A 27,369-nucleotide genomic window follows, 5' to 3' on the forward strand; every position below is an offset into this window, starting at 1 on the left:
CTAGGGTTTCAGGTCAGCTGAATGTTACCTAGGTGAGGGAAGGTGTAATGCGGGGGCCTATGTGTGACTACCTGGGAGAGCGGGAGGTTCCAACATACTTGGTGGAACAACCGGCTCAGTCCTAACCATTCCATTTTGCTGCAGTGACTGGAAAACCTGGTCCAGTCTAGGAACCAATTTATTCAATTCATTTATGTCATTGTCCTTGTCTTGGTTTGATTCACTTATTGCACCTGGTTTCTTGGTGGAGGGATTAGGCCAGTGAATAACAGGGATAGTGAGGGTCAGCCACCCGGAGTGGGGGGGTACCCTAAAAATTATGATACCCTCCGTTGACAGGAAGGGCAAGTGGAGGATTTAATTCAGTCCCCTCTAAACGCTATCTAGCTATTTATCTATCAGGATTTTTCCCTCACACCATCCTGTTTTTCATCTGATCTTTCACCAGCACACTGTCCATGTCATTTATGTTATCCAAGACACATTATGTCGTATTTTATTTTTTTTTATAATAAAGATATTTTTATAGAGGTATTGTCTCTAGTGGTTTCATGACTACCTGGTTTTGCCAGGCCGTCACATTCCCCCTTAGTTTAATACAGACCGTCCGCGGGCTGTCCGGCCACCAACATTTATTTAACAGGAACTGTAGAAAAAGGTAGAAAACATAATTACAGGTATAATAACATAATGACTCCCTAACGAAGCTACGTGAAACAATGGTTGGAGTGGTGTGGGGGGGTCTGTCTACACTAGGTAATGTATCTCTAAAACTATCTGTATGGCTAGGTTCACACACTGAGTTTTTTTGACGCTGCGTTTTTGTGCGTTTTTTGTGGCAAAAACCGCACAAAAACGCTCCCGCGTCAAAAAACGCGGCAAAAACGCACGCGTTTAGCCGCGATTTGGTGCGGTTTTTTGCTGCGTTTTGCTGCGTTTTTGCTCACTGCGTCTTTATGCGTTTTTTATCAGTGAACAATGCCATTAAAGATTGTTGAAAAAAAAAAAGGTCTGATGTAATTTCCTTCTTCAATATGTTCTTCATTCTACACTAGTGTATGCAATAGAGCAGACAGCTGCAGAACTACAAGGCTCAGCATGCTCCATACAGGACTGTATGCTGGAGGGAGAGGCAGAGGGAGCAGAACTACAAGGCTCAGCATACTCCATCCAATAGTGTATGCAGGAGAGCAGACAGCAGCTGCAGAACTACAAGGCTCAGCATCCTCCATCCAGGACTGAATGCAGGAGTTTTTTGCCCCCCAAAAAAAATGACGTGGGCTTCGCCATATTTTTGTATGCTAGCCGGGAACCAAAAATATAGGGAAGCCCTTTTTTTATATTTCATGAATTTCATGAAATAATTTTTTAAAAAAATGACGTGGGCTTCGCCCAATTTTTGAGTCCAGCCGGGTACAACTAGGCAGCTGGGGATTGGAATCCACAGTGCAGGGAACCCCCGCTGTGAATTGCAGTCCCGCAGCCACCCCAGAAAATGGCGCTTTCATAGAAGCGCCATCTTCTGGCGCTGTATCCAACTCTTCCAGCTGCCCTGATGCCGGGTGGCTCACTGGGTAATAATGGGGTTAGGGATAGCTGTATATTATCAGCTGACCCTAAGCCCGAAATTCATGGTGTCATGCCAATATTAGACATGGCCACCATGAATTTCTAGTAAAGATAAAAAAACACCACAACACGCAGAAAAATATTTTTATGAAAAAAAACACAACACAATTAGTGACTCCATCTTTATTGAAATAAAGAACCCCCCTCCGCAGTAATCCTGGGTCAGGGTCCCGCGCCGTCCAATCCGGATCCAATATCATCTGATGGGTTTGCTGGAAGGCAAAGCGATCAGATGATGTGTCAGGTTCTAGGGGCTGAAGCACATCACACATCAGCTGATTGTATAAAAACCGTTTATACAATCAGCTGATGCATCGGTGCAAAAAAAAAAAAATACTCACCTATGTGCTGATTACCGGCAGCTCCTGCAGCGGAGTCTGATCCCGTCCGATCGCTGCAGCAGCTGCCGGTAATCAGGGATGAAGTCTCCTGACGCATCCGCTGATAGGTTAAACCGGCCGGGCGCCCGCGTCACCGCGATACTTACGATCAGCTGATGCGTCAGGTGACTGCATCAGGTGATCCATCGCCAGGTCCTGCATCTATCGGAGGTGTCCCGGCCATCTGCACACAGCTGGAGCGGCGATACCGTGAGAGGAGATGGGAGCGGGCATGGCACCGAGACTCTGCAGATAGGTGAGTATGACTTTTTTTTTTCTACTGTTCACTTTTGTTTTCGCAGCCGCTTCCACCTCCCGCCCGAACATGGCGCCGCACGGCAGCATACATGCACAGGACTGGAGGTGGACGCGGCGGTGACGGTACCGGGAGGATTCACGCTTCTGTGTTTACTGACAGAAGGAATCCTCTTCCTGTACACGTCACTTTACTACCCACCTCCTGCGTTTATAGCTGCGTTTTTGGTCTTAGAAATGCACCAAAACGCAGCTATTTGCGTTTCTCATTGCGTCTTTCAACATCCCATTGCACTCAATGGATGAAAAGCGCAGTGAAAAACGTGGGAATAATTGACATGCTGCGTTTTTGTGGCACCACAAAAACGCAGCTGAAAAAAACCGCTGTGTGGGGACAGCAAAAATGAAAACTCATAGACTTTGCTGGGGAAGCAAAGTCATGCAGTTTTCTGAGCAAAAACGCACCCGGAAACTGCGCAAAAACGCCGCGCAAAACGCACTGTGTGAACTTACCCTATATCAGTTTTATATGGACTTTGTTCCTTGACTATATGAGTGATACCCCCCAGGTATATTCATTGAATATGATACATCTTTAACTCAATTGCATTCCTTTACATGGATTTTGCTTCTTTGATATATAAATGGTATCTCTATCTAACATATAATCCTATGGATGCATTTAATTCTTATTCCTCAATGGGGATATCATATATAGCAATTTAATCTTAGTGATATACATTTTCCTTTCCTTGCTTATTAACCCTCACAGAGAAGGATTGTGAATATATGTCTTCATGCTACAATTATGCTAATTAATTACTATGACAGACCCTCCATGTTACACCTTATCAATTTTTAATCATGTCTATTGTGTCTCTTGTGTTTATATTTTTTTTTAATCATGGTAAATAAAGATTTGTTTGTATATACATTTGAAATGGTCTTTGAAGTGATTTATATGGGTTCTATGTGTGACTACCTGGTTTTGCCAGGGCGTCACATTAGTAATCGGGGTCCCATTGCTAACCTCGGTTTTGATGACAGCTATGATTCTTTCACAAATCACAGTTATCATTAACCCTTATATTACCCTGATTGCCACTGCTCCAGAGTAGTAGGGGTCAGCTGGGTAAGCGCCAGGATTGACCCATTAATGGATGCGCCAATTCTGGGGTGGCTGGGGGCTTCTTTTTTAAGACTGGGAAGGGCCGTTTTTCAAAAATGAATTATTTAAATATTAATTAAAAAAAGCCACATGGGGTCCCTCGTATTTTGATACACAGCCAAGATAACGAACACAGCTGGGGGCTGCAGCTTGTGGCTGTCAGTTTTATCTGCACTGGGTATCAAAATATGGGGGACCCTAAGCCATTTTTTCAATTATTTATTTTTACACTCCACTTCGGGGACCCAGATAGCTACTGTGAGAGCAAGCAATCACAGATGCTGGCACGATGGCAGTCTGACTGCAACCAATCACAGATGCTGTCACAGAAGGTGCATAGGGGAAGCAGTCAATATGCAAGAGATTTAATGCGCAAACCCAGAAGCAGTGTGACAGCCATGTGCAAACTCCTTAAGTATAATTGTCCTGCTTAAATGCCCATTTTGCTTCCTTTTGCAGACCCCTAGCCCTTACTTCCACCATTTTACAGCACACAAGATTGGGTCCCCATAAACTTATATAGGGTTCAGGGTCTGGGCTCAAGTTCCGGTTCAAGTCCAGTCCTGAACCAGGACTTTTTTTTTAAAGTCCGTATGGTTCCCCTGAACCTCAACATCTGCAGGTTCGCCCATCTCTAATGACCAACTGTAAGACCCTCTTCAGTGCTGAACCCAATGAGGGTGAGTATCATCTAATGTTATTATTATAACCAAGCAGTGACCATAAGAAACCAGAATAATATACAGGATTTGGAAAACCCCTTTAAACAAATATAGACCACATATCAGATCTTTTAAAAATCTGCAGCCTTTTAGCTTTTTCTATTCTAGCCCTTTATACTGACGCCAGCCCTTTGTACAAACACATACCCAGAACATCTTCTATTCAGATCCCAGACCAGATCCTTCAGTTTACAAACCCATGACCTGTTTATAGGCTCCAGGTATCTCATTTACAGGCTTGGATTAGAACCTCACCTTTCCTTATTCATATGCTTCTATCTACTCCCAAACCAGGGTTAAAAGTTGATTTTTATTTGTTTTTAAAGAACAAAAAACAAAATGACAAAAGGGCATTATATATAATTTTTTTTTTTTTTACAAAAACCTATTGGAAAACCATTGCATCTCGTGAGGAGCATTTTGACCACTTTGATACTCATGATCTATCCTGAAGATAAAACTTCAGATAATATTAAATAATAAGGGCTGATCTGTAGTTCTTGTCAGCAACCGTTAAACAATGTGACAGGGTGGTTACGCGTCATTCTCCACATTGTTTACATTGAGTCACTGAATAAATTGCTAACTGTGCCGCCCCGTGCTCGGCGCCGGCGGCCCCTGCAGGCGGATCCTCGCGGGCTGATAGGGCGGACTCCACTGCCGGTGTTGGGGGCAGCGGACCAAGTGGGGGAGCAGCGGCAACCGGTATGGACAGCAAGGGAGGCAGTATAGAGGGCAGGGGCAGACCGGGTCCCTCAGCCTGATCGGCCGGTCCCTCGGGGACATAGGGGCATGGGTCGCTTACCTGCTCCTCTAAGGTTGTCTCCACTTCGTGTGCTCGCACAGCCACAGCCACCTCCTCCATCTCAGCCACCCACCGCTCCATCAAGAAGCGCTCCTGGGCCTGTAGGTGGCGACACATCTGCGTCGTCCGGGCTTCCACCCACGCCGCTGTTCCGGGCTTGTTGGATGGGTCAGCCATGTCGCTCTCTCGGGGTCCAGGAACCAGAAGGGTGGCAGGGTCCCTGCCCTTTATCTGCTCGGTCACATGTCGCAGAATCTTTACCCGCACCCCTTGGTCTTTTCGTGGCTCTCCTCTCGCCGGCCAGTAGGTTTAGTTTTCCAACTTCCGGCTTTGCTTTACGGCCGTCTTCCCAGGGGGCGAGGCTTCAGTTTTCGCGCTCCTTTCGCGTGGAAGAAGACTCTGGCGGGAATCTTCGCACCAAACAATGGCGGCAAGATGGCGGACTTTGAAAATTTTGCAACGGATCACCGCTGACTTCTCTACAAGGTGCACTTTCACCAGGTAAGTGAATGGGTAAGTATCCTGTTCGTGACGCCCCGTGCTCGGCGGCAGCCGAGCCGCTCGGGTCCGGACCTTCAGTGGGTGGCTCGAGGGTCTCCGGACCTGGGGGTCCCACAGTCACTCCGATCTAAAAGGGGTTGGCGGTATGGGGACATAGGTGTACGGCCGGAGCAGTGTTCAAGTTCGTGACGCCACCCACGGGATGTGGTGAAGGTGGACACCACCGCTGCAGTTACAGGGCACCCAGGGGAGATGTTGCGCAGCAAGTTGTTAACCCCTCCATGGGTAGGGATGGTGGCCCCGGGACCCATTGGGGCATGGGCGGTGCAGGAAGATGGGCGGCCGGAGGGCATTGATGTACTCACAATTAGTAAATACACGAGTCTCTGGTAAACCAAGGTGATGGTGGTCGGTGCCCACAGCAGACTGCAGTCTGGTCCCCCACCCGGTTGGTGGTCTCTGCCTTTCTCCTGCACCCGTTTGTGATGGTGGACTACCTGCGCTTGCAACTTCAGTAGTCCGCTCCCCGGCTTGTGGTTGCCTGAGGAGCCCTTTGCCCGCAGACGCTGGCCCGTGGGATCTCTCTGCCGTGGCGGTGGCTTTCTATCCCCATCATTGGGCTGTTGCCTTTAGTCGGGACTTTGGGTGGGACAGGACCTACAGTCCTGGCCGCAATCAGTTAATTAGCTAGCCCCCAGTAGCTTCTGGACCTATCTTCAGGGTCTGAGTACCCCCTTTTGTGCTCCGGTTTCCGAGTCGGTTCCCCGGGTCGGTACCGGCGGGCCACTACCCTGTCCACCACGGTTCATCCGAGCCGTCTTCCCGGCTCCTGCAGGCAGAGGCCTCCGTCTGCCTCCTAGCCAAAGGTGCCCGGGCTCCTACCCTGACACCTGTCACTCTGCTACTGGCCTGTCACACAGGCCTGACCTCCTCCACTGAATTCTCAAACTGATCTACTGTCTTTTCCAACCTCAGGCCATCCGAACTCCTCGGTGGGCGTGTCCAACTGCCTGGCTCCGCCTCCTGGTGTGTCCATCAAGCACTGAGGGGGGTGACTAGGGTTTAAATATGTGGCTGCTATCACCTTGTTAGAGGACTGGTGTAGTGCGGGGCCCTATCTGTGACTACCTGGCGTCACATAACCACTAACTGGGGGGTGGAACGGTGCAGTTTCGGACTTTACTCAGTGGCTTATCTTGAAACTCAAGGGCCCCAAATGCAAAATCTTCAAGGGTGCTCCCAATAATTGAGACTCTTTGATAGTATTAATCTTTCTCTATAGGAAAAAGTGACTTTTGAGGCCTTCGGAGCTCTTAGGCCCAGGTGTCATTGAAACTCCTGCACCTATTGTATTTACACCTCTGACCTCCCTGATCTAACATTAATGAACTAAGGATAGCTCATCAATGTTAAAGTGGTAGAAACCACATTATGATATGTAATATATGTCTCCAGCATAGAATACTAATATAAACACATTAGCCGGATTTCCTGTGAACCATGACATTATGCCCTGGAGTCAGTTAGATACAGTGCCTTGAAAAAGTATTCATACCCCATGATCTTTTCCACAATTTTTCACATTACACCCACAACCTTAAATGACTTTAATTGGACTTTTGTGTGATATAAAAATACAAAGTAGCAAGTATTTGTGATGCATAAAGGAAATTTTATATCATTTTCATCTAAAAATTATGACATACATTTGTGTTCAGCCCACTGTAGTTTGCTATCCCTAAATAAAATCCTTTGAGTCCAAATGATTCCAGAAAAGGAATAAACCAGACTCTACTGCAAAGTTGTTAGTGCTATGAAGTAAACAGAATAAAGGCCACTTTACACACAGAGATAAATCTGCGGCAGATCTGTGGTTGCAGTGAAATTGTGGACAATCAGTGCCAGGTTTGTGGCTGTGTACAAATGGAACAATATGTCCATGATTTCACTGCAACCACAGATCTGCCAAATATTTATCTCTGTGTGTAAAGTGGCCTTAAATTAAAGAAGAAAATAACTTTGTCACTCATACAGGAAAAAAGTGCTGGAGATAATAAAGAGTCTGTTCATTTTTCTTTATTGTGATGAAAAAAATGAAGACAGTCCCATTATTACCAACGTTTCAGCCCAAACATGGGTCTTTGTCACGGTGGTAGGGATCTGTGTATTATAACAAGTGAAAGAATTAAAAATCACACTCCAAACCAATACAATGTGAGATATTACAAGAAAAGAATATTAATGTTTTTCATGTACAAAATGAAAAAGAGGATAACAAGAGAAGAGATATAACATCGCATACCTATCAACAACAATGATAAAATATGGTTTCACTTGTACTGTCAAGCATAGCGGATAAAGGTCTGCCTAAAGGAAAAAAGTCATATAAGGCTGCTTTCACACATGCGGTTTTTGCTGAGCGGCAAAATACGGCGCTTTGCAGAAAAAACGCAACTGATTTTTTTGCCGCCGGTTGCGTTTTTTCCTCTTAGACTTGCATTAGCGCCGTATTATGCCGCATGGCCTTGCGTTGCGTCCGGCTTTTGCTGGATGCGGCATATTTATCCCATGCGGTGGCCGGATGGAACAATGCATGGCACGGTTTTTTGTGCGGTGAAAAAAACGCATTGCGTCGGATGCGGCGCGATGCGGCGTGATTTACAATGCAAGTCTATGGACGCCGGATGTGATGTCCTGCGGCAAAATCCACATCCGGCCGCCGGATGCGGTTTTTTGAACTTCGCATGCTCAGTATCAAGCCGCATCTGTCAAAAAACGGACGGGCCGCATGGAAAAACGTATGCAACGGATCCGTTTTTTTTGCCGCATCCGTTGCATAGGTTTATGAGCCGGATTGAGCCGCACTGCAGAAACCGGATGTGTGAAAGCAGCCTAAATAAGCTGAACACATGATAAACAAATAAGCCACAAGAGGGCAGTAGTGATACACTCAAGAAAACACAGAAGATAAAGTAAGAAGAATTAAAATGTTCAAGGGCTGGTCAAGAAGTTGCGAGAATGAGTACTCATACCTTATTAGTAGACAGGAGAGAAAAAAATGTACCAGAAAAAAATCCCCGCGTTCATCAATATGTAGAAATAATCTTTTAGAGATAAAAAGTAAAGAAGAAAAACCTCCTAATGAACTTAGACTAGGAAATCTGTACCAATGTGTGCCGACTCGGCATTCCTGTAAGGAAAATATATAGGTATGAGATTCAGTGTAAAGTATAAACTTAACAAAACTATGGAAATTCACATACCTGATATGACCATATGACCCCAAACTGTATACTTATCCATGCAATGGGACTATTATGTGTCTTCGGCAATACAGAGTATCTATGTCGGGATCTGCTGTGACACGTGACAAAGGCAGGAGAATGTAAACATGATACCTGTGATGATATTATAATATTGCATATGTAACATGTGATGCCCCTGAACTAGTCAGGGTGTCACAGGGTACTGCACTTCATCTTCTGGTGCAGGACTCAACCCTCCATGGTATATAGGTACGCTATAGGTTTCGATCTAATGCCTTCTTCCGGAAGAAGGCATTAGATCGAAACCTATAGGTCGGGGTTTCTTGGATCCTCACTCCACGACTCAGATATATGCTATATTATATTGTATTTGAGAGCTTTTCTGCTTTTTCAATTGCACCCGCCTGGTGTCCTCTGAATACCACAACTCTCTACTTTTGAACATTTGATCTTTATGGTATGTGGCATTTAGCCATTCACATTTAACTTTATAAGTGGTAGCCGGTGGACATCTTTGTGTGGTGCTCTTGTTTAGCTGCATTTAATGTCTCTCTCAACACTTTTTTTTTTCTTTCTCTCATTGCCTTACTGAGCTGTGGAGTGAGTACGCCACCTGCTGGTCCTCTCACCAAAGTTCTCTTTTAATCCTTTTATGCATGTTTCTGTCTGGATTAATTATTTAAATAAACTCATTTTCTATTTTCACAAAAAATTGCCGTTGTACAGTTTTTCTTCTCTTTTCTTCTGATAATTAAGCTGTGGAGAATAGTCTCTTTATGAACTTTCCCCAAGAGCTCAGAGATCAAAGGCATCAACACAAAGAGGGGGATAGGGCTTTCCAGCTTATGCTTCCCACAGAAATCCCAAGTGTCAGCCATTGAGAGCACAGCTCCTCTAATTAACAGTACGGAGCGGGACCCCGACAGCTTCAAGCAGAGGGGTCACTCAGAACATCTAAAATACAGTGCATGGAGGCAAGGTACAGACCATCAGCAATACCAACGGGAGAGGACTCCCGAACGAGCTCCTCTGAAGTGGCAGCGGCACCCAGAGACTTGGTTACTTCTGTGTCAGAGTCTGCTTTGTGGTCGCATCACAACCAACACTGCCTGAGTGAGTACGCTGTCCTCCCCTGCTTCCAGTATGCACCACGCTTCCCTACACCTCCACCGTCCAGAGTCCTGGGGCCTCCCCTACCCGTGGAGGGAAGGGCTGTCCCACCCCATCTCTCCCGGGTACTCCCATTGGCAGTGGCGGTACTGCCCTTACCGCTAACCACGAGTGGCATCACAAACTCTTATCCCCTGTAAATACTCCCTTTGCATTTGAAGTGGCCGTGAGCCCCCGGGTCTGGAGACCCTCGAGCCAGAGCAACCCCCAGATCCGAGCGGTTCGACCGCTGCAAGGGCAACACAAACATACCTGTACAGTGATGAAATCACCCATGCGCTAGCTGAATGTGTAACTAAGAAGCAGTCACAGGGGTTAATGGTCTATTAAGAGAATTAAGGGTTAATCAGATCATTCAATGAGGGAATGCTTACAAGCCCCCAAAAATAAAAGTGAACATACCCTGGGATATGAGTATAGGCAAAAGGCTAGATTTTAAGAGCAGGACCTAATATACGAGGGATGAACCCTGGAAGGAATAAAGGTACAGTGAAATAATAGAATCAACAGCAACATAGTGCACAGTGGTGTTACAAACGGGACATACCACTGGTTCAGATGAAGGTGGGAACCGCCATGAACTACGGCATCCCACGTTTTAATGGAGGCTGGAGGTGATGCTGTGGGCTCGCGTGCTTCCTGCTCAGTGGAACGCAAGTGCAGAAGATGGAACGCACGCCGACACGTGCATAGTGTGCCCGCATCACTGAAGGGGTCCGCGCATGCACAGTAGATCACGCTGTGCAGAAACTGTGAGCAGGCAAAGAATAGGTGCTGTGGGGATGCAAGGGAGTGAAAGGGAATGCTGATGATGGAGTAAAACTCAGGGACATCCTGTGTAGGTGCTGTTAATGCCTAAGGAGAGGGGAGAAAGATATATCATTATTAAATAAGGGCAAAGTCCTAGAATATATTAAGGGCAATATAGAAAAAAACTATATAAGTAATAATAGAACTTTAACACCAATGATAGCCTTGAAATGTAAAGAAAGTATATATGAGATGGAAAAAGAACGTGTACTCCAATATCAACATAAAACAGATAATGAGACATATATAATGTGAATGTAAAAATGTGAAGGGAGAACAGGGAAAGGAAGTATATTTAATGTATATAGACTGTTGGTATATGCCATATAGCATTTTTATTTTTAGCTAATCTATTTACTCATCATACCCACATAGATGGTAACACCCGCTCAGGGAATTAAAGCAGAATGCAGAAGCAGAAGGGAAAAAAAGTACAGGTAAGTATACAAAACACAGTAAAAAAATAATACATATTGTGGTGCTAGATACACTCATATCAATGTATTAAAAAAAGAGATCCACAGAGAAAGCCCAAGTACCTAGGTGTCCCGGGCGGAGGAGGGGACACTGCGCTCTCCCACTGCTCGGGTTCGGTCGCTGGTGCTGCTGCTGCTCGGTGGTGGCTCGAGCGGTGGGCCGGATCTCGGGGACTCGAGCGGCGCTCCTCGCCCGTGAGTGAAAAGGGGAATTTGATTGATTGTGGGGATTTATTGTCCGTGACGCCACCCACGGCTGTGGTGATAATGGTGACACCACCGCTGCTCTGGACGGGGATCTCAGGAGCGGTGACAGGGAGCAGCTTTGTTGTTAGTTCTCCCCTCCGTGGGTAGGGGGTTGGTTGTCCCGGGGCCCGGTGATGGGGTAGGGATGGATGGCAGGCGGGTTACGGGGCCTGGCGAGGTGCAGGGTCGCAGGGGCAGCGCTGTACCGCACGGCACGGTGGTACTCACTCAGCCCAATGATGAAGACACAGTTCTCGGTAAAACACTCGGCTGGATGGACGGGTCCCACAGACGGCTGCGGTGTTGTTTCTCCCGGCAGGTTGATGGTGACTGCCTTTCCCTGCACCTAAGTACAGTTGATGGTTCCGATGGGTTCCCACCGGTAACCCGCTCCCCAGCTTGGATATGGGCTGGAGGAGCCCCTCTTTGCCCGCAGGCGCTGGCCGTGAGAAACGGTTGCCTTGGCGGTGGCGGTGTCTCCCTCGGTTGATTGGACTGTTGCCTTCTGTCGGGACTTGACTGTTTGGAAACCCAGGAGGTCCCCTTCACTAACGGATTCGGCAAATTCACGGCGACTCCTAGCCTTGCCGGGGTCCGAAAAGCCCCTGCCAGATGGTGCTGGCTTCTCTTTGTGTACTGGTCCGGTACCGCCGGGCCACCGCCTGTCCACGGTCCTTACGGTAACTCGGATAGGCCACTCCTGCAGACGGTCACCACCGTCTGCCAACCTTGCTGATCTGTCCGGGCCACACACCCGGACCAACTTCAGGCTGCTCTCTCACTACTTCCTTCTGCTCACTTTCACTACCAAACTCTATCTGCCTGGTTTTCCCGCCTCCAGGACTGTGAACTCCTCAGTGGGCGGGACCAACCGCCTGGCCCACCCCTTGGTGTGATCATCAGCCCCTGGAAGAAGGCAACAAGGGTTTTGTGTCTGACTTCGGTGTGCCTGCTGGGAGTGTGGGGTGTGTTGGTGTTGTGCTCTGTGGCCCCTGGCTTGTCCAGGGCGCCATATTCCCCCTTAGTTAAATGCAGACCATCCGCGGGCTGCCCGTCCATCACCGGTTTTATTTTCACCAACTGAAAAAGATAGAAAACGGTAACACACATACAATTATAATAACTTCTTCCCACATCGGGAGGTACTCTTACTTAAAACGTTACGGTTGCAAAAGTTGCCCGAGCGGGTTCTGTTCTTTTCAGGGGAGTCTGGGGTGTGTTGATGTTGTGCTCGGTGGCCCCTGGCTTGTCCAGGGCGCCACATAGGGAACAGTGGTTTTAAGTTATGAAACTGTCATAATGTGAATAAGAATATACTTTAAAGTGACACGGACTGTAAGATTAGTTCTCAAATGGGATATAAGTTCTAATAAAATATTTCATACTCCCGATTAAGGCTATTGGGTTCAAGAATCTGAAGAGTGTGAATCCAAAAGGACTCACGTTCTTTAAGTTTATGTATCCCATTGTGTCCTCTTCTGGATCATGCTCAATAACCTGTTAGCGGAGCTGGGAAACTGTATGTCCTTGGGAGACAAAATGTGCTGGGACCGGTAACAGTGTCTGTTTGCATCTGATTGTCGATTTATGCTTACTAATGCGGTCACGGATATGCTGGTTAGTTTCTCCAACATACCAGAGACTGCACGGGCAATTGATCAAATAGATCACAAAAGATGAATCGCATGTATAAAAATCATGTATGTGAAAGATCCTCCCAGTGCGCGGATGAGAAGAGGTCTCACCCTTTTGTAATGTTGCAGCACTTTATACAGTGTAAGCAGGGATAATACCCTTTACATGCAGTGGCCAGTGTGGTTTACTTCATGGAAGTCTTAAGAGACCCAACATCCGCCCTAACTAATGTGTCTCTAAAGTTACTCAGCCTCTTATTACAGAAGAGGGGAGGAGCAGGAAACTCAGGAATTGAAGGGTATGAATTACCCAAAGTGGCCCAATGTTTAAGGATGACGCCTCAAATTAATGACTGGAAAGGATGGTAAGTATTTACAAATGCCACCCTAGGACCTGCTTGTGATGCCCGGGATCTACTGGTAGAGGTAAGAACAGCAATGTGGGAAGGATAGACTCTTGCCAGGAATTTTCTTCCATTTCTCGATGACGTATTGTACGTTGTGTGGAGTCGAAGACTATAAAGTGCACTCTCATATTTTGCAATATTGGCAGTGAATTTTTGGTGTGCTTAGGATGACAGCTTGTGAAATATAACTGACTGTTCCTATCGGTGCTCTTGGTATAGAGATCAGTACTAAATATGACCGTCATGTGAAACATACCATTGTATCCAGAAAATTAATCCGGTGCGGATTGTGATGCAAGTACTGGTCAGATTGAGTAACAAAGTGTTGATTTCACAAAAAAGGCCTAAAGTGATGCCAAATCGCCCCGCTAGTCGACAAATATGTCGTCGATATAGCGTTTCCATGTACTAACATAGTGACTGTACATGGGATGCGTATAAATGTAGAGGTGCTCAAAATGCACCATAAAAATTTTGGCATAAGGTGGTGCCACATTTGATCACATAGCTGTACCGCAGCACTGCAAGAAGAACTGATCCTCAAAGAGGAAAAAAAAAATTCAAACCCAATCTGTGGTAAGTCTACACAGAATTGTTTCTGTGTCTCCGAATAATGGCTGAACTCACCAAGAAACCATGTAACCACCTCAATACCATGCTGATAATCTATGCTCATATACAAGCTGTTGACGTCAAGGGTTACCAGAAAACTATCAACAGGAATCATGTTCAAAGTGTGCAGATGAGAAAGAAAATCAGAAGTGTCCTTGATATATGAGGGAATACATTGGACAAGAGGGGTGAGTATCTTCTCCAACGTGATTGACAGAGGAGAAAGTACAGATTCGTTGATACTACTTTAGGGTAACCTGGGGGTTTGTATAAGTATTTATGTACTTTTCGTAAAGTGTCTTTTTTCAACCTAAGTAACTATGTAACTATGTAACTATGTAGAAATCCGGCGTAATAGGATGAATTTTTGATCACAAATTCCACTAGTTTATTATCAATGGTGCCCATTTTCTTATAGTGGTCTACCTTCTCTTTAAAGAGTGTCCTAATCTGTGGGGTGGGATCATGTGGACTAGGTGTGTATGTAAAAGCATCATTAAGTTGGCTGTAAATCTCGGATAAATAATAAGATTTATCCATGACCAAGATTGCACCAACTTTATCAGCTGGCTTGATGATGAGTTTTTTGTTGTTCTTGAGGCTATGGATAGCCCGACTTTTAACAGGTGTAAGATTGTTTTTCAGTCACATGTTGCAACTCTCTATATTCTTGGTCACGTTAGAAATATCTGCTGTAACCAAGGATATGAAAGTCTCAACTGGATGATAATTCTTTGGGGACAGAAAGTACTGGGAATCCTAAGGTTCAGTGATTTGAGATAAAAGGTGTCTGATTGAAAGGGTGTAGCTCCAGAAGGATCATTATTGATCTCCTGAGTATGAAAATGTGCCTTAAGTCTTATCATTCTGAAAAAACATTTGCGTTCCTGGTCCAATCGAAAGGAATCAAATGCCTGGATGGGACAAAACGAGAGTCCCTTCTGTAGGACCTGGACCTTGTTTGGTGACAAACTTTGGGAGGAAATATTATAGACAAGGTCTGACCTACTTGAGATCGTGTCTGTATTCGATAGGATGTACTTGGGTTTTCTCGTGCTCCTCCTCATTTTCACGAGGCTGGTGTCGTGGTCCTAAAAAACTGGATGGACGATGTTGGCTCTGGTCGCTGTCCGAACTTGCTGATGTAGAGGATTGTCCATAATGTCTGGGATATCTACTTGAAGGTTCAATAAAATGCCATTTGTAAACATGCTCCTTGAGATAATCATCCTGATCCCTTAGGGTAAGTTCACACAGTGCGTTTTTCGTGGCGTTTTTGCGAGTTTTTCGGGTGCGTTTTTGCTTAGAAAATTGCATGACTTTGCTTCCCCAGCAAAGTCTATGGGTTTTCATTTTTGCTGTCTGCACACAGCTTTTTTTTTAGCTGCGTTTTTGTGCTGCACACAAAAACGCAGCTTGTCAATTATTTTTGCGTTTTTCACTGCGTTTTCCACCCATTGAGTTCAATGAGATGTTCAAAAATGCAATGAAAAACGCAAATTGCAAATATAGCTGCATTTTAGTGCGTTTCTATGACTAAAAACGCAGCTATAAACGCAAGGGGTGGGTAGTAAAGTGACATGTACAGGAAGAGGATTCCTTCTGTCAGTAAACACAGAAGCGTGAATCCTCCCGATACCGCCACCGCTGCTTCAATCTTCCGTGCGGCGCCATATCAGCTCCCGTGCGGCGCCATGGCCAGGCGGAAAGTGGAAGCAGCTGCGAAAACAAAAGTGAACAGTAGAAAAAAAAATGTCATGCTCACCTGTCTGCAGACTCCCGGTGCCATGTCCGCTCCCAGTTCCTCTCCCGGTACCGCCGCTCCGGCAGTGTCCAGTCTCCCCGGGCACGTCCGATGGCTGCAGGACCTGGCGGTGGATCACCTGATGCGGTCACCTGATGCATCAGCTGATCGTAAGTCTCATAGTGACGCCGGCGCCCAGCCGGTTTCACCTATCAGCTGATCCTGCCGTCAGGAGGCTTCATCAGCTGATTACCGGCAGCTCCTGCAGCGATCAGACGGGATCAGACTCCCGTCCAATTGCTAAAGGAGCGGCCGGTAATCAGCACATAAGTGAGTATTGTTTTTTTGTTTTTTTTGCACTGATGCATCAGCTGATTGTATAAACGGCGTTTATACAATCAGCTGATGTGTGATGTGATTCACGTCCTTTAACCTGACATCATCTGATCGGTATGCCTTCCTGCAAACCGATCAGATGATATTGGATCCGGATTGGACGGCGCGGGACCCTGACCCAGGATTACTGCGGAGGGGGGTTCTTTATTTCAATAAAGATGGAGTCACTAATTGTGTTTTGTTTTATTTCTAATAAAAATATTTTTCTGTGTGTTGTGTTTTTTTTTTATCTTTACTAGAAATTCATGGTGGCCATGCCTAATATTGGCGTGACACCATGAATTTCGGGCTTAGGGCCAGCTGATAATATACAGCTATCCACCCATCACCAGGGCAGCTGGAGAGTTGGATACAGCGCCAGAAGATGGCGCTTCTATGGAAGCGCCATTGCTGGGGTGGCTGCGGACTGCAATTCACAGTGGGGGTGCCCAGAAAGCATGGGCACAATGCACTGTGGATTCCAATCCACAGCTGCCTAGTTGTACCTGGCCGGATTCAAAAATTGGGCGAAGCCCACGTCATTTTTTTTTTAATTATTTCATGAAATTCATGAAATAATTAAAAAAAAGGGCTTCCCTATATTTTTGGTTCCCAGCTGGGTACAAATAGGCAGCTGGGGGTTGGGGGCAGCCCGTACCTGCCTGCGGTACCTGGCTAGCATACAAAAATGTGGCGAAGCCCACGTCATTTTTTTGGGGGGGGGCAAAAAACTCCTGCATACAGTCCTGGATGGAGGATGCCGACCCTTGTAGTTCTGCAGCTGTCTGCTCTCCTGCATACACTATTGGATGTAGGATGCTGAGCCTTGTAGTTCTGCAGCTGCTGTCTGCTCTCCTGCATACACTATTGGATGGAGTATGCTGAGACTAGTAGTTCTGCTCCTCTTGCCTCTCCCTCCAGCATACAGTCCTGTATGGAGCATGCTGAGCCTTGTAGTTTTTCAGCTGTCTGCTCTCCTGCATACACTAGTGGAGAATGAAGGACATATTGAAGAAGGAAATGACATCAGACCTTTTTTTTTTGTTTTTTTTTTCAACAATCTTTAATGGCATTGTTCACTGATAAAAAACACATAAAAACGCAGTGAGCAAAAACGCAGTGAGCAAAACGCAGCAAAAAACACACCAAATCGCAGTAAAAACGCATGCGTTTTTGCCACGGTTTTTTGCCGCGGATGCGTTTTTGTGCATTTTTTGCCGCAAAAAACGCACAAAAACGCAGCATAAAAAAAAGCAGTGTGTGAACCTAGCCTTAGAAACTTAGATCTTTCGCGAATCTGGAGATTCTTTCTGAACTCGGTAATATTGTCCTGTGCTTTGGTTTTAACACTATTCCAGTCCATCCCTGAAAGGGCATTGGTAAGTTGTTCCTCGATGCTCTTGATCTTGACATCGACCTCCATGATTTTGTTCTGTAGAAAATCAATTGTTAATAAAATAATGTCTATCGAGCACTTATTCAAGATCATCTCAAACTTAGCACAATATGCAGTGTGATCAGAGAAGAGGGTTGGTTGAAGAGAGACCTTTAAGCCACGTGGAATCCTGTGGGTTCTATGATATCCTGCCAATTTTATGTAGTGCAAATCCAAGGCTGCGTGTCTCTTGAGTTCTCTTTTGTAGTCACGTGTCCAGATTTCATCCGTGGGAATGGAAAGAAACACATTAGATGTAGTCACTTTTGATAGGATGTTAGAAATAGATACATCTTCATCTCTATAGGAAAATGTTGTAGAAGACACGAATCCTTAAATGGGAACACAAGAGCACAGGTATAAAAAGGGCAGTCAAAAGGAATCAACCTGGCTCTGTGGTTCTCTATTTTTTTTAATACATCGTTATGAGTGTATCCAGCACCACAATATGTATTAATGCTTTACTGTGTTTTGTATACTTACCTGTACTTTTTTTCTCTTCTGCTTCTGCATTCTGTTTTCATTCCCTGAGCAGGTGTTACCATCTATGTGGGTATGATGAGCAAGTAGATTATCTTGAAAAAAATGCTAGAAGCATTTACAGTCTATGTACATTAAATATACTTCCTTTCCTTTTTCTCCCTTCATATTTTTACATTCACATTACATATATGTTTCATTATCTGTTTCATGTTGATATTGGGGTGCACTTTCTTTTTGCATCTCATACATACTTTCCTTTCTTTACATTTCAAGGCTATCATTGGTGTTCAAGTTCTATTATTACTTATATAGCTTTTTTCTATATTGCCCTTAATATATTCTAGGACCTTTGACTTTATTTAACCCTAGAACGCATACCTGGGGCCTCGCAGGCCTACTAGCCCAGGTATGTGAAAGTGTACATTTCTATGGTTGCGCATTCTAGGGTTAATAATCATATATTTTCTCCCCTCTTCTTAGGCAGTGACAGCACCTATATAGGATGTCCCTGAGTTTTACTCCATCATCAGCATTCCCTTTCACTCCCTTGCATCACCACACTGTGACGCCCCTGGACTATCAGGTCGTCACAGGGTATTGCACAATCTGTCCTCCCGTGCAGTATCCACCTCCTTCTTAGTTATGGATCCTCAATTATATGGTGTTGCCTACATCAGCTAATCAAAATCCTAAGTACACTCTGCACCACACCCACCAAACACACCAGTAGACGGCTTGAATAGAATAGAGTTGCCCACTTGGGGGGTTGGAGAGTGAGGCTTGAGAAGTGAAAGAGAGAGGAGGTCAGGGGCAGGGCTCCAAGGAAGCTATCTAGGTGGCAGACGGTGGTCTGGGCCTAGAGGAGCTGGACCCCTGGTCGCAGGGGATTGAGGCAAGGGGCACGGAACTGTCAAGGAGTACATAGATTATAGATTAACACCCCGCATCACCAAATAGGTGCTCTGGAGAAAGGTACAGTAATCTTAAGGAGGAACTTCGGCACACTACCCCGAAAAATAATAAAGAAAAAAAGAAGAAACAATGTCCTTGCAGTCACAAAAAGAAACATGTATTGGTGTACAGGTGGAAAATTGCAGTTAATCTGACATATTGCTCAATCTAATATATTGTGACGTTTCAGCATATTCGGCTTTCATCAGACAGGGCTATCTCTAATGAATCTAATACAGTTACGGTGAGTAGTCCTCTGGGAGGGGCAGTCAGACGCCCATCAACCAACAGTTACTGGTTGGGATAGAGCCAGAGCAGAGATGGCTAGGAAAGATGTGCTTATTGATATGAGGGGCTGCAGTAAAGAACTGGCCTAAATAGATAGCTGACGGATGCCGTTATATGGTTTAAGACCTGTGAATTAGACCGGATATAGATGCCCGGTTGCTATAAAGACTACAGATGCCGGAAAAGGACAGCAGCCTGCAACTCAAGCAAGCTAAAGTGAATAGAAGCTACTGTATATCGTGCGTGAACTTCAGTAATGGGGACCTCCCGCTTATACTGAGGAAATGGCAGCCTGCTATTAAGAATATGAGGCATATGGAGAATTAACCCCAAAGGGGCAGAAGCAGGGTCAGATGCCAGTCGTGTTAATCGCGTGTGTGGCCCACAGCACAGCAGGACACACATGTGGGACCTACCTGTGGAGGGTCACAACACCTAATTGCCCCATTCCATTATCCCCAGGTACTCCCAAATGCAGCGGTGGTACTCCTAATTACCACATACCACGGGTGGCTTCACGAACTCTAATACATCCCCCAGTAAATACCCCCCTTCATTTGAGTGGCCGCACGACCCCTGGGTCCGGAGACCCCTCGAGCCACCGCGGATCCGGATCCGAGCAGCTCGGCTGCTGGCACGGGAGCGGCACAATAGCACTTATTCTTTGCTTGCTCACAGTTTCTGCACAGTGCGATCTACTGCGCATGCACGGACCCCTTCAGTGATTCGGGCACACTGTGCATGTGTCCGGGTGCGTTTCATGTTTTGCACTTGCGTTCCACTGAGTAGGAAGCATGGGAGCCCGCAGCATTACCTCCAGCCTCCATCAAAACGTGGGACCCCGTAGTTCATGGCAGTTCTCACCTTCATATGAACCACCACTGCAGGCATGTCCCGTTTGTAACAACACTTTGCACTATGTTGCTTTTGATTTGCCTATTTCACTGAATCTTCACTCCTTCTAGGGTTCATCCCTGGTGTATTCGGTCCTGCTCTTTTCCTCTGGCCTATACTCATATCCCAGGGTATGTTCACCTTTATTTTTGGGGGGTTATAAGCATTCCTTCATTGAATGATCTGATTAACCCTTAATTCTCTTCATAGACCATTAACAACGACAAGCCTGCAACCTACAATAACTGTGAGACCAGTACACCACTCTGCAACCAGCTCTGTCCTCACCTACTGTCCTCCTCACCCATCTCCTGTAGACTGTGAGCCCTCATGGGCAGGGTCCTCTCTCCTCCTGTACCAGTCTGTTTTTGTAATGGTAATGATTGTGGTACTTATTTTTATGTATACCCTTTTCACTTGTAAAGCATCATGGAATAAATGGCGCTATAATAATAAATAATAATAATTAACCCCTGTTAATGCTTCATACTTACACATTCAGCTAACGCATGGGTGGTTCCATCACTGTACAGGTATGTTACATATGCAATATTATAATATCATCACAGGCATCATATTCACATTCTCCTACCTTTGTCACATATCACAGCAGATCCCGAGATAGATACTCTGTAGTGCCTAAGACACCTAATAGTCCCATTGCATGGATAAGTACACAGTTTGGGGTCATACGGTCCCATCAGGTATGTGAATTTTCATACTTTTGTTAAGTTTATACTTAACACTGAGTCTCATAGCTATCATATATATTTTCCTTACAGGAATGCAGAGTCGGCACACATTGGTACAGATTTCTGTAGCGTTCTGTCCAGATGTGCATCCACGGGACCATGCACCGGACTCCCACAGGGAAGCCACCAGGAGCGAACCCCTATACAGGGACTGTCTGGCGACCACCCCAGAGGGCCTAGATGCACAGCAGCCAGAACACAGGCGAGATACGGGGAGTGTCCTTGGAAAGTCCGGGCAGAATACGGGGGCCGCTCAAGCGGTGACTTCGGACCGGAGGAAACCTGGACGGATGACCGGAGTCGGGCGAAGACAGCAGGTGAAGTCCGAAACCAGTGATGAATGCAGGCTGGAGACATCGGATGTAATCCAAAGCGAGTAGCGGAGCAGAAGGAAGATGGTGAGGTCCACTGCTAACGGGCACTGGTAAATCTCCAGGGAGCCGGAAGAGCTGAAGCACACGCTGGGCGTCAGGATCTGAGGGCAGAGACAGGGTTAATCCAGGCACAAAACAGGGATTGAACACTAGCACAAGAGACTAAGCTGCAAGAACTTGTTGAACAAGCACTGCCCGTATGCAAAAGGAAGTCTTTTATACCCTGCACCTGTAATCGGCCATATCCTGTTCCAGGGACACTGGCCCTTTAAGAAGAGGTGAATGTACCCTAATGCGCATGCGCGAAGCCCGGGAGCCGGAGACAAGCACAGGAGGCTGGGGACAGGACGCAGGGGAGCCGGGGGCAGAGTCCCGAGCCGCAGCAAGCCGGCGGGAGCAGGGGAGCAGGAGCGGGAGCAGCGGCTGCGGTCAGTATGCACGTGGACTGGATCAGTGGCTAAAGAGTGGCACCAAGATCCCGAGACCGGATCAGTGAGTAAGGAGCGGCGCCGGGACCCCGGGAGCGTGACAATTTCCTAGTCTAAAGTCTGCTTTACATCGCTAGCGACAATAGCGATCGCACCCGCCCCCGTCGTGCGTGCGTTACGGGCTAATCGCTGCCCGTGGCGAACAATATCGCTAGTACGCGTCACTTGAACTTACCTTCCTAACGACGTCACTGTGGCCGGCGAACAAACTCTTTTGTAAGGGGGAGGTTCGTGCGGCGTCACAGCGACGTCACACAGCGGGCCACCAATAGAAGCGGAGGGGCGGAGAGCTTCCGCACTAACGTCACTCCCAACTCGTTGCCAGAGGATGCAGGAACGCTGTTGTTCGTCGTTCCCGGGGTGTCACACGTAGCAATGTGTGCTGCCTCAGGAATGACGAACAACCTGCATCAAGAACGAGCAACGATATTTGGAAAATGTGTCAACAATCAAATATTTTGTGAGTATTTGGGATCGTTAGTGGTCGCTCGTAAGTGCCACATGCAACGACGTCGCTAATGAGGCCGGATGTGCGTCACGAATTCCGTGACCCCATCGATATCTTGTAAGCGATGTTGTTGCGTGTTACGGGGCCTTAAGTTCATTAGGAGTTTTTTCTTCTTTACTTTTCACCTCAAAAAAATTATTTCTACATACTGATGAACGTGGGGATTTTTTTCCAATACATTTTTTTCTGTCCTGTCTACTAATAAGGTATGAGTACTCGTTCTCGCAACTTCTTGACAAGACCTTGAACATTATAATTTCTTCAGGTAAAATATATCTTTGTACCGTGTTAGCCAGTAGAGATAAAGAATTGTTTAAAAGAACTGAAGTCCTCAGTGGTTGATACCTTTTAATGGGCTAACTGAAAAGATGGTAATTTCTTTTCAGTTAGCCATTAAAAGGTATCAACCACTGAGGACTTCAGTTCTTTTAAACAGTTCTATAATTTCGTCTTAATTTATCTTGTTTTCTTGAGTGTATCACTACTGCCCTCTTGTATCTTATTTGTTTATCATGCGTTCAGCTTATTTAGATGACTTTTTTTCCTTTAGGCAGACCTTTGTACGCCATGATTAACAGTACAAGTGAAACCATATTTTTTCATTGTTGTTGATAGGTATGCGATGTTATATCTCTTCTCTTGTTATCCCCTTTTTTCATTTTGTACTATGTGAAAAAAATTATTATTCTTTTCTTGTAATATCTCACATTGTATTGGTTTGGAGTGTGATTTTTAATTATTTTACTTGTTATAATACACAGATCCCTACCACCGTGACAAAGGCGCTTGTTTGGGCTGAAATGCTGGTAATAACGGGACTTTCTTCATTTTTTTCACAACAATAAAGAAAAATCAACAGACTTTATTATCCACAGTACTTTTTTCCTGTATGAGTGACAAAGTTATTTTCTTCTTCAAATGCCTCCAGGAGACACCTAATTAGTAAATTGAGCCCACATGTGTGTAATTTATTCTCAGTATACCGACAGCTGTTGTGTGGAGCCCTCAGAGGTCTTTTGGGATCAAACAGTATCATGAAAACCAAGGAATACACTAGACAGGTCAAGAATAAAGTTATGGAGGAAAGTAAAGCAAGGTCCGGCTATAAATAGCTCAGGCTCTGAACATCTCATGGAGCACTGTTCAATCCATCATCAAAAAATGGAAGGAGTATGGCAGAACTGCAAACCTACTGTGACGCTCTGGACTAGCCAGGTAGTCACATACATACCAACATACACACCCCCATCCTAGGCAGATACACCAGCCAAACACAAAACCCTTGTTGCCTCCCTCCAGGGTCTGATGTCCACACCAGGTGGGGAGGAGTCAGGCGGTTGGCCCCACCCACCGAGGAGTTCACAGGCCTGGAGGCGGGAAAAGTGACAGTTCAGGCTTGGAGGTGAAAGAGAGAGGAGTGAACACTTGGGTGTCTGGGTTGGAGCCCAGACACTAACAGCAAGGTTGGCAGACGGTGGTGGTCGTCTGCAGGAGTTAGTGGAACTCCGCAGAGCGGTAAGGACCGGGGTCGGGCGTCGGCCCGCCGGTACCGGACCGGGGAACGGAGTGAAGCTAAGCACACAGGCAGGGCCATCGGACCCCGACCAGGCTTGGAGCCACCGTCAATAGTCAAATTCGAATGTGACAGGACCCCCAGGGGTTTCTCAACTACTAAAGTCCTGATTGAAGGCAACTGTGCACCCAGAGAGGATATACAGCCACCACCACAGGCTAGAGATCCAAGGGCCAGCGCCTGCGGGCAAAACGGGCTCCTACAGCACCTATACGCCGGGGAGCGGACTACCAGTGGGCAACCACAGGAGTCAAGAACATTCTCACAGGTGCAGGGAAAGTCAGCCACCATCAGCCGTCCGGGGAGAGCACAACAACAACACTGCAGCCGGCTGCGGGACCCGTCCATCCGGCCATTTTGGTTTACCAGAGACTTTGTCAGTGATTGTCTGAGTGAGTACACCAGTGCCGTCAGGCACCGCGCCGCACTGTCCCTGCAACCCTGCACCCCAGCCATCCAGCCTCCCCGTCTCCACCATCGGGCCCCGGGATCACCAACCCCTGCCCACGGAGGGGACAACATCTCAGCTGCACCCTACCATCTCTCCCGGGATCCCCGTTACCAGCAGCCGTGGTGCCATTATCACCACAACCCGTGGGTGGCGTCACGAACAATCTCCCTAACCAATCCACCCCCCTTTTCACTCACGGGTGAGGAGCACTGCTCGATTCCCTGGGTCCGGTCCACCGCTCGAGCCACCGAGCAGCAGCAGCTGAAGCCCCGGACCCGAGCGTGGCGAGCGCGTCCCCTCCGCCCACGACACTACCAAGACATGGCTGTCCACCTGAACTGACATCCCAAGCAAGGAGAGCACTAATTAGGCCTAATTAGGCCACACGGCGAGAAAAACGTTGTGAGTTGAATGCGATAAACAAATCTCAGACCAATATAACTCTATGGGGCCACTCCCATGAGAGATTATTTTTTCAGCTCTAATCGGACTGAGAAAACAGTCGCAGCATGCTGTGAGTGGAACGCGATCCTGTTCCACTCGCACCCATGCAAGTCTATGGGGCGAGAGAAACATCGCACTGCTCTCGCATTACACCAGCGTAACGCGAGAGCAGTTCGAGAATCACAATTGCTGGCTATTGAGGAGAGAGGGAGATAAATCCCTCCCTCCTATCCGCAGCGTTGGCCCTCCCCTCCGCAGTGCCGGCCCGCCCCCCGCAGCTGTGGTCTGATTGTACGATCGGACCACAGTCGCAATGACCCTCGCATGACACTTGGCTCCCGCTGTGCTGCCAGCGTGAGTGCCATAATCTGCAATCTGAACAGAGTCCAATGCCACCGTTACAGTTGGCAATGTTTGTGCAAAACTCCATGTGACAGAACACCTAAGAGGGGCCACTGGACCCTAAGGATCTGGTCACTCAGTATGGAGACAATGGAATATTCTAACCAGGCGCTCTGAATGGATATCTGAGAGGCTGATACCCAAGTCCACTCCTCAGGACCATAACTCACCAATTAACCAAATACTGTACTATAAAGATCGGTGAACGAAGCAAGAATCATTGAATTTGGACATCTGAAAATCTAATGACACCTAAGAAGAATTTTTTGGGCTAAATTCAAAAAGCTATGTGTGGAAGAGAACTAAGACTGCACATTACTCTGAAAACATCATACCTACCATCAAACATGGTGGTTACAATACCTTACAATGGGAAAATTCATAGAATTAATTTGACTGTTACCTTGATATACTGACAGAAACCTTTCCTAGAATGTTATAAGGACAGATGCCTATGAACATGTACACTAGGAAGCTACACAGTTCTTACCTGGATATTGCTAGAAAGTTTACTGTATAAGGCATTTCCAGGTCACAGCAACTGCTCAACATTCAAAAAGATAGGATGGACCGCAATATGAACAGCCTCTTCTTTTCGCAGCAACCCTAGCATGTCCAGTATTAGTATTGCTGTGGGCAGCAATGTGAATAGTCTTTTTTTTTCTTAACATGCCTCTGTATCTCCAATGTTAGATCAGAAAGACAAAATTGACATCAGGGTAAGCAGCCTCTTCTCACCAGAGTTCTCGTGTCAACTATTGTATTAGATCAGAAAGACATGGTGGACGACAACGTGAGTTGTCATTTCATTCCTCAACACGTCTGGTAGCCTCAGTATTGGAACATAAAGACAGGGTGGATAGCAGTGTGAGCATCCTTTATTCCCCTCAGTGCTTATGGTATCTTCAGTATTAGATCAGGACAACAGGGCGGACAGCAGTGTAAGCAGTCTCTTTTTGCCTCAGCACTCTTGGTATCTTCAGTATTAGATGAGATGCGCAGGATGGATAGTAATGTGAGCAGTCTCTACTTACCTAAACACTCTTGGTATCTTCAGTATTAGATCAGGAAAAGACAGAAGTATGAGCAGCTCCTTTTTGCATCATCATCCTTGGAATCTCCAGTAATAAATCAGAAAAACTTTAAGTAGAGTAATGTGAGTGTCCACATCTTTTACTCAGCACCCCTGGTGTATCTAATATTAGATCAGAAAGACATGGTGGACAGCAATGTGAGCAGCCTCTTCTTTCCTTAGAACCTCTTGTATTCCCAGGATTAGATCATATAGACAGGGTAAACAGCAGAGTGATATATATTTTTTTTGCTGTGCCTACTGTGTAATTTACTATTGTGGAATATAATTTTCTTAAGTGAGGAAAATGAAAGAGATGTGATTTTAATATGAGTACTGGTATCCAGAACGTTTCTTTCACGGCACAATAAATAAGTATAACAAAATCACTACTATAGAGTATATATAGAAAGTAAATAAAGAATAGTTACATTTAATAAACATGTTATTTTTTTCAGGAACAAATTGGTTAGTACAGATACTGTATGAAATGGTGTCCATAGTTCACAATAAAGAACCATTGCTTGATACAACAATGATTGAATTTGGGAGTCCAGAAATACTTGCGGTGAGTAAGGTGTAAAGGAAATATATAACTTAAGGGGAAATATATGACAGCATTACAGTAACTGAACCAAGGAGGGTTTACATGAGAATTTAGAAAGTATCGTTTATGACACCTCGACCTGGGACACTGAGCTACAAAGCCTGAACAGATGGTCTCTTGTAGCCAGGCTTGACATTTTCTACTCAATATAGGAAGGGGGTGTTTGGAAATAACAGGGCATTTAATATGCAAGATAGTCACCCCTAAATTAGTCCACGGTCCACTCACAGCTCTGAGATTGGAATATTAAAATCTAGGCCATCCTGGAAGCACGAGCCAAGGGTCAAGCATGTAAAAGCTGAGTGCAACAAGAGAAAGCTGTTCATATGTAGGGGTCGATCTATACTGATGTGATCAATATTTCATTTCTCCTTCCCTCAGGGAAACGGAAGATAATTTTAGACTGGAAAGTTTAGGTATTTCTGTTATTTCTCCATTTTTATTTTA

The 27,369-nt window shown here is 46.0% G+C and overlaps 1 protein-coding gene across 1 annotated transcript in view; it reads left to right on the forward strand.

Moving 5' to 3' along the window:
• LOC142295086 (sulfotransferase 6B1-like) overlaps positions 1 to 27,369 on the forward strand; it is a 116,324-nt gene that overhangs the window by 33,185 nt on the left and 55,770 nt on the right. The window contains exon 2 of the mRNA XM_075338155.1: positions 26,774 to 26,883. Coding sequence (XP_075194270.1) covers positions 26,774 to 26,883 — 110 coding nt within the window. The remainder of the gene's footprint in view (positions 1 to 26,773; positions 26,884 to 27,369) is intronic.

Source organism: Anomaloglossus baeobatrachus, chromosome 3 (assembly GCF_048569485.1).
Source record: "Anomaloglossus baeobatrachus isolate aAnoBae1 chromosome 3, aAnoBae1.hap1, whole genome shotgun sequence".
Lineage (NCBI taxonomy): Eukaryota > Metazoa > Chordata > Amphibia > Anura > Aromobatidae > Anomaloglossus > Anomaloglossus baeobatrachus.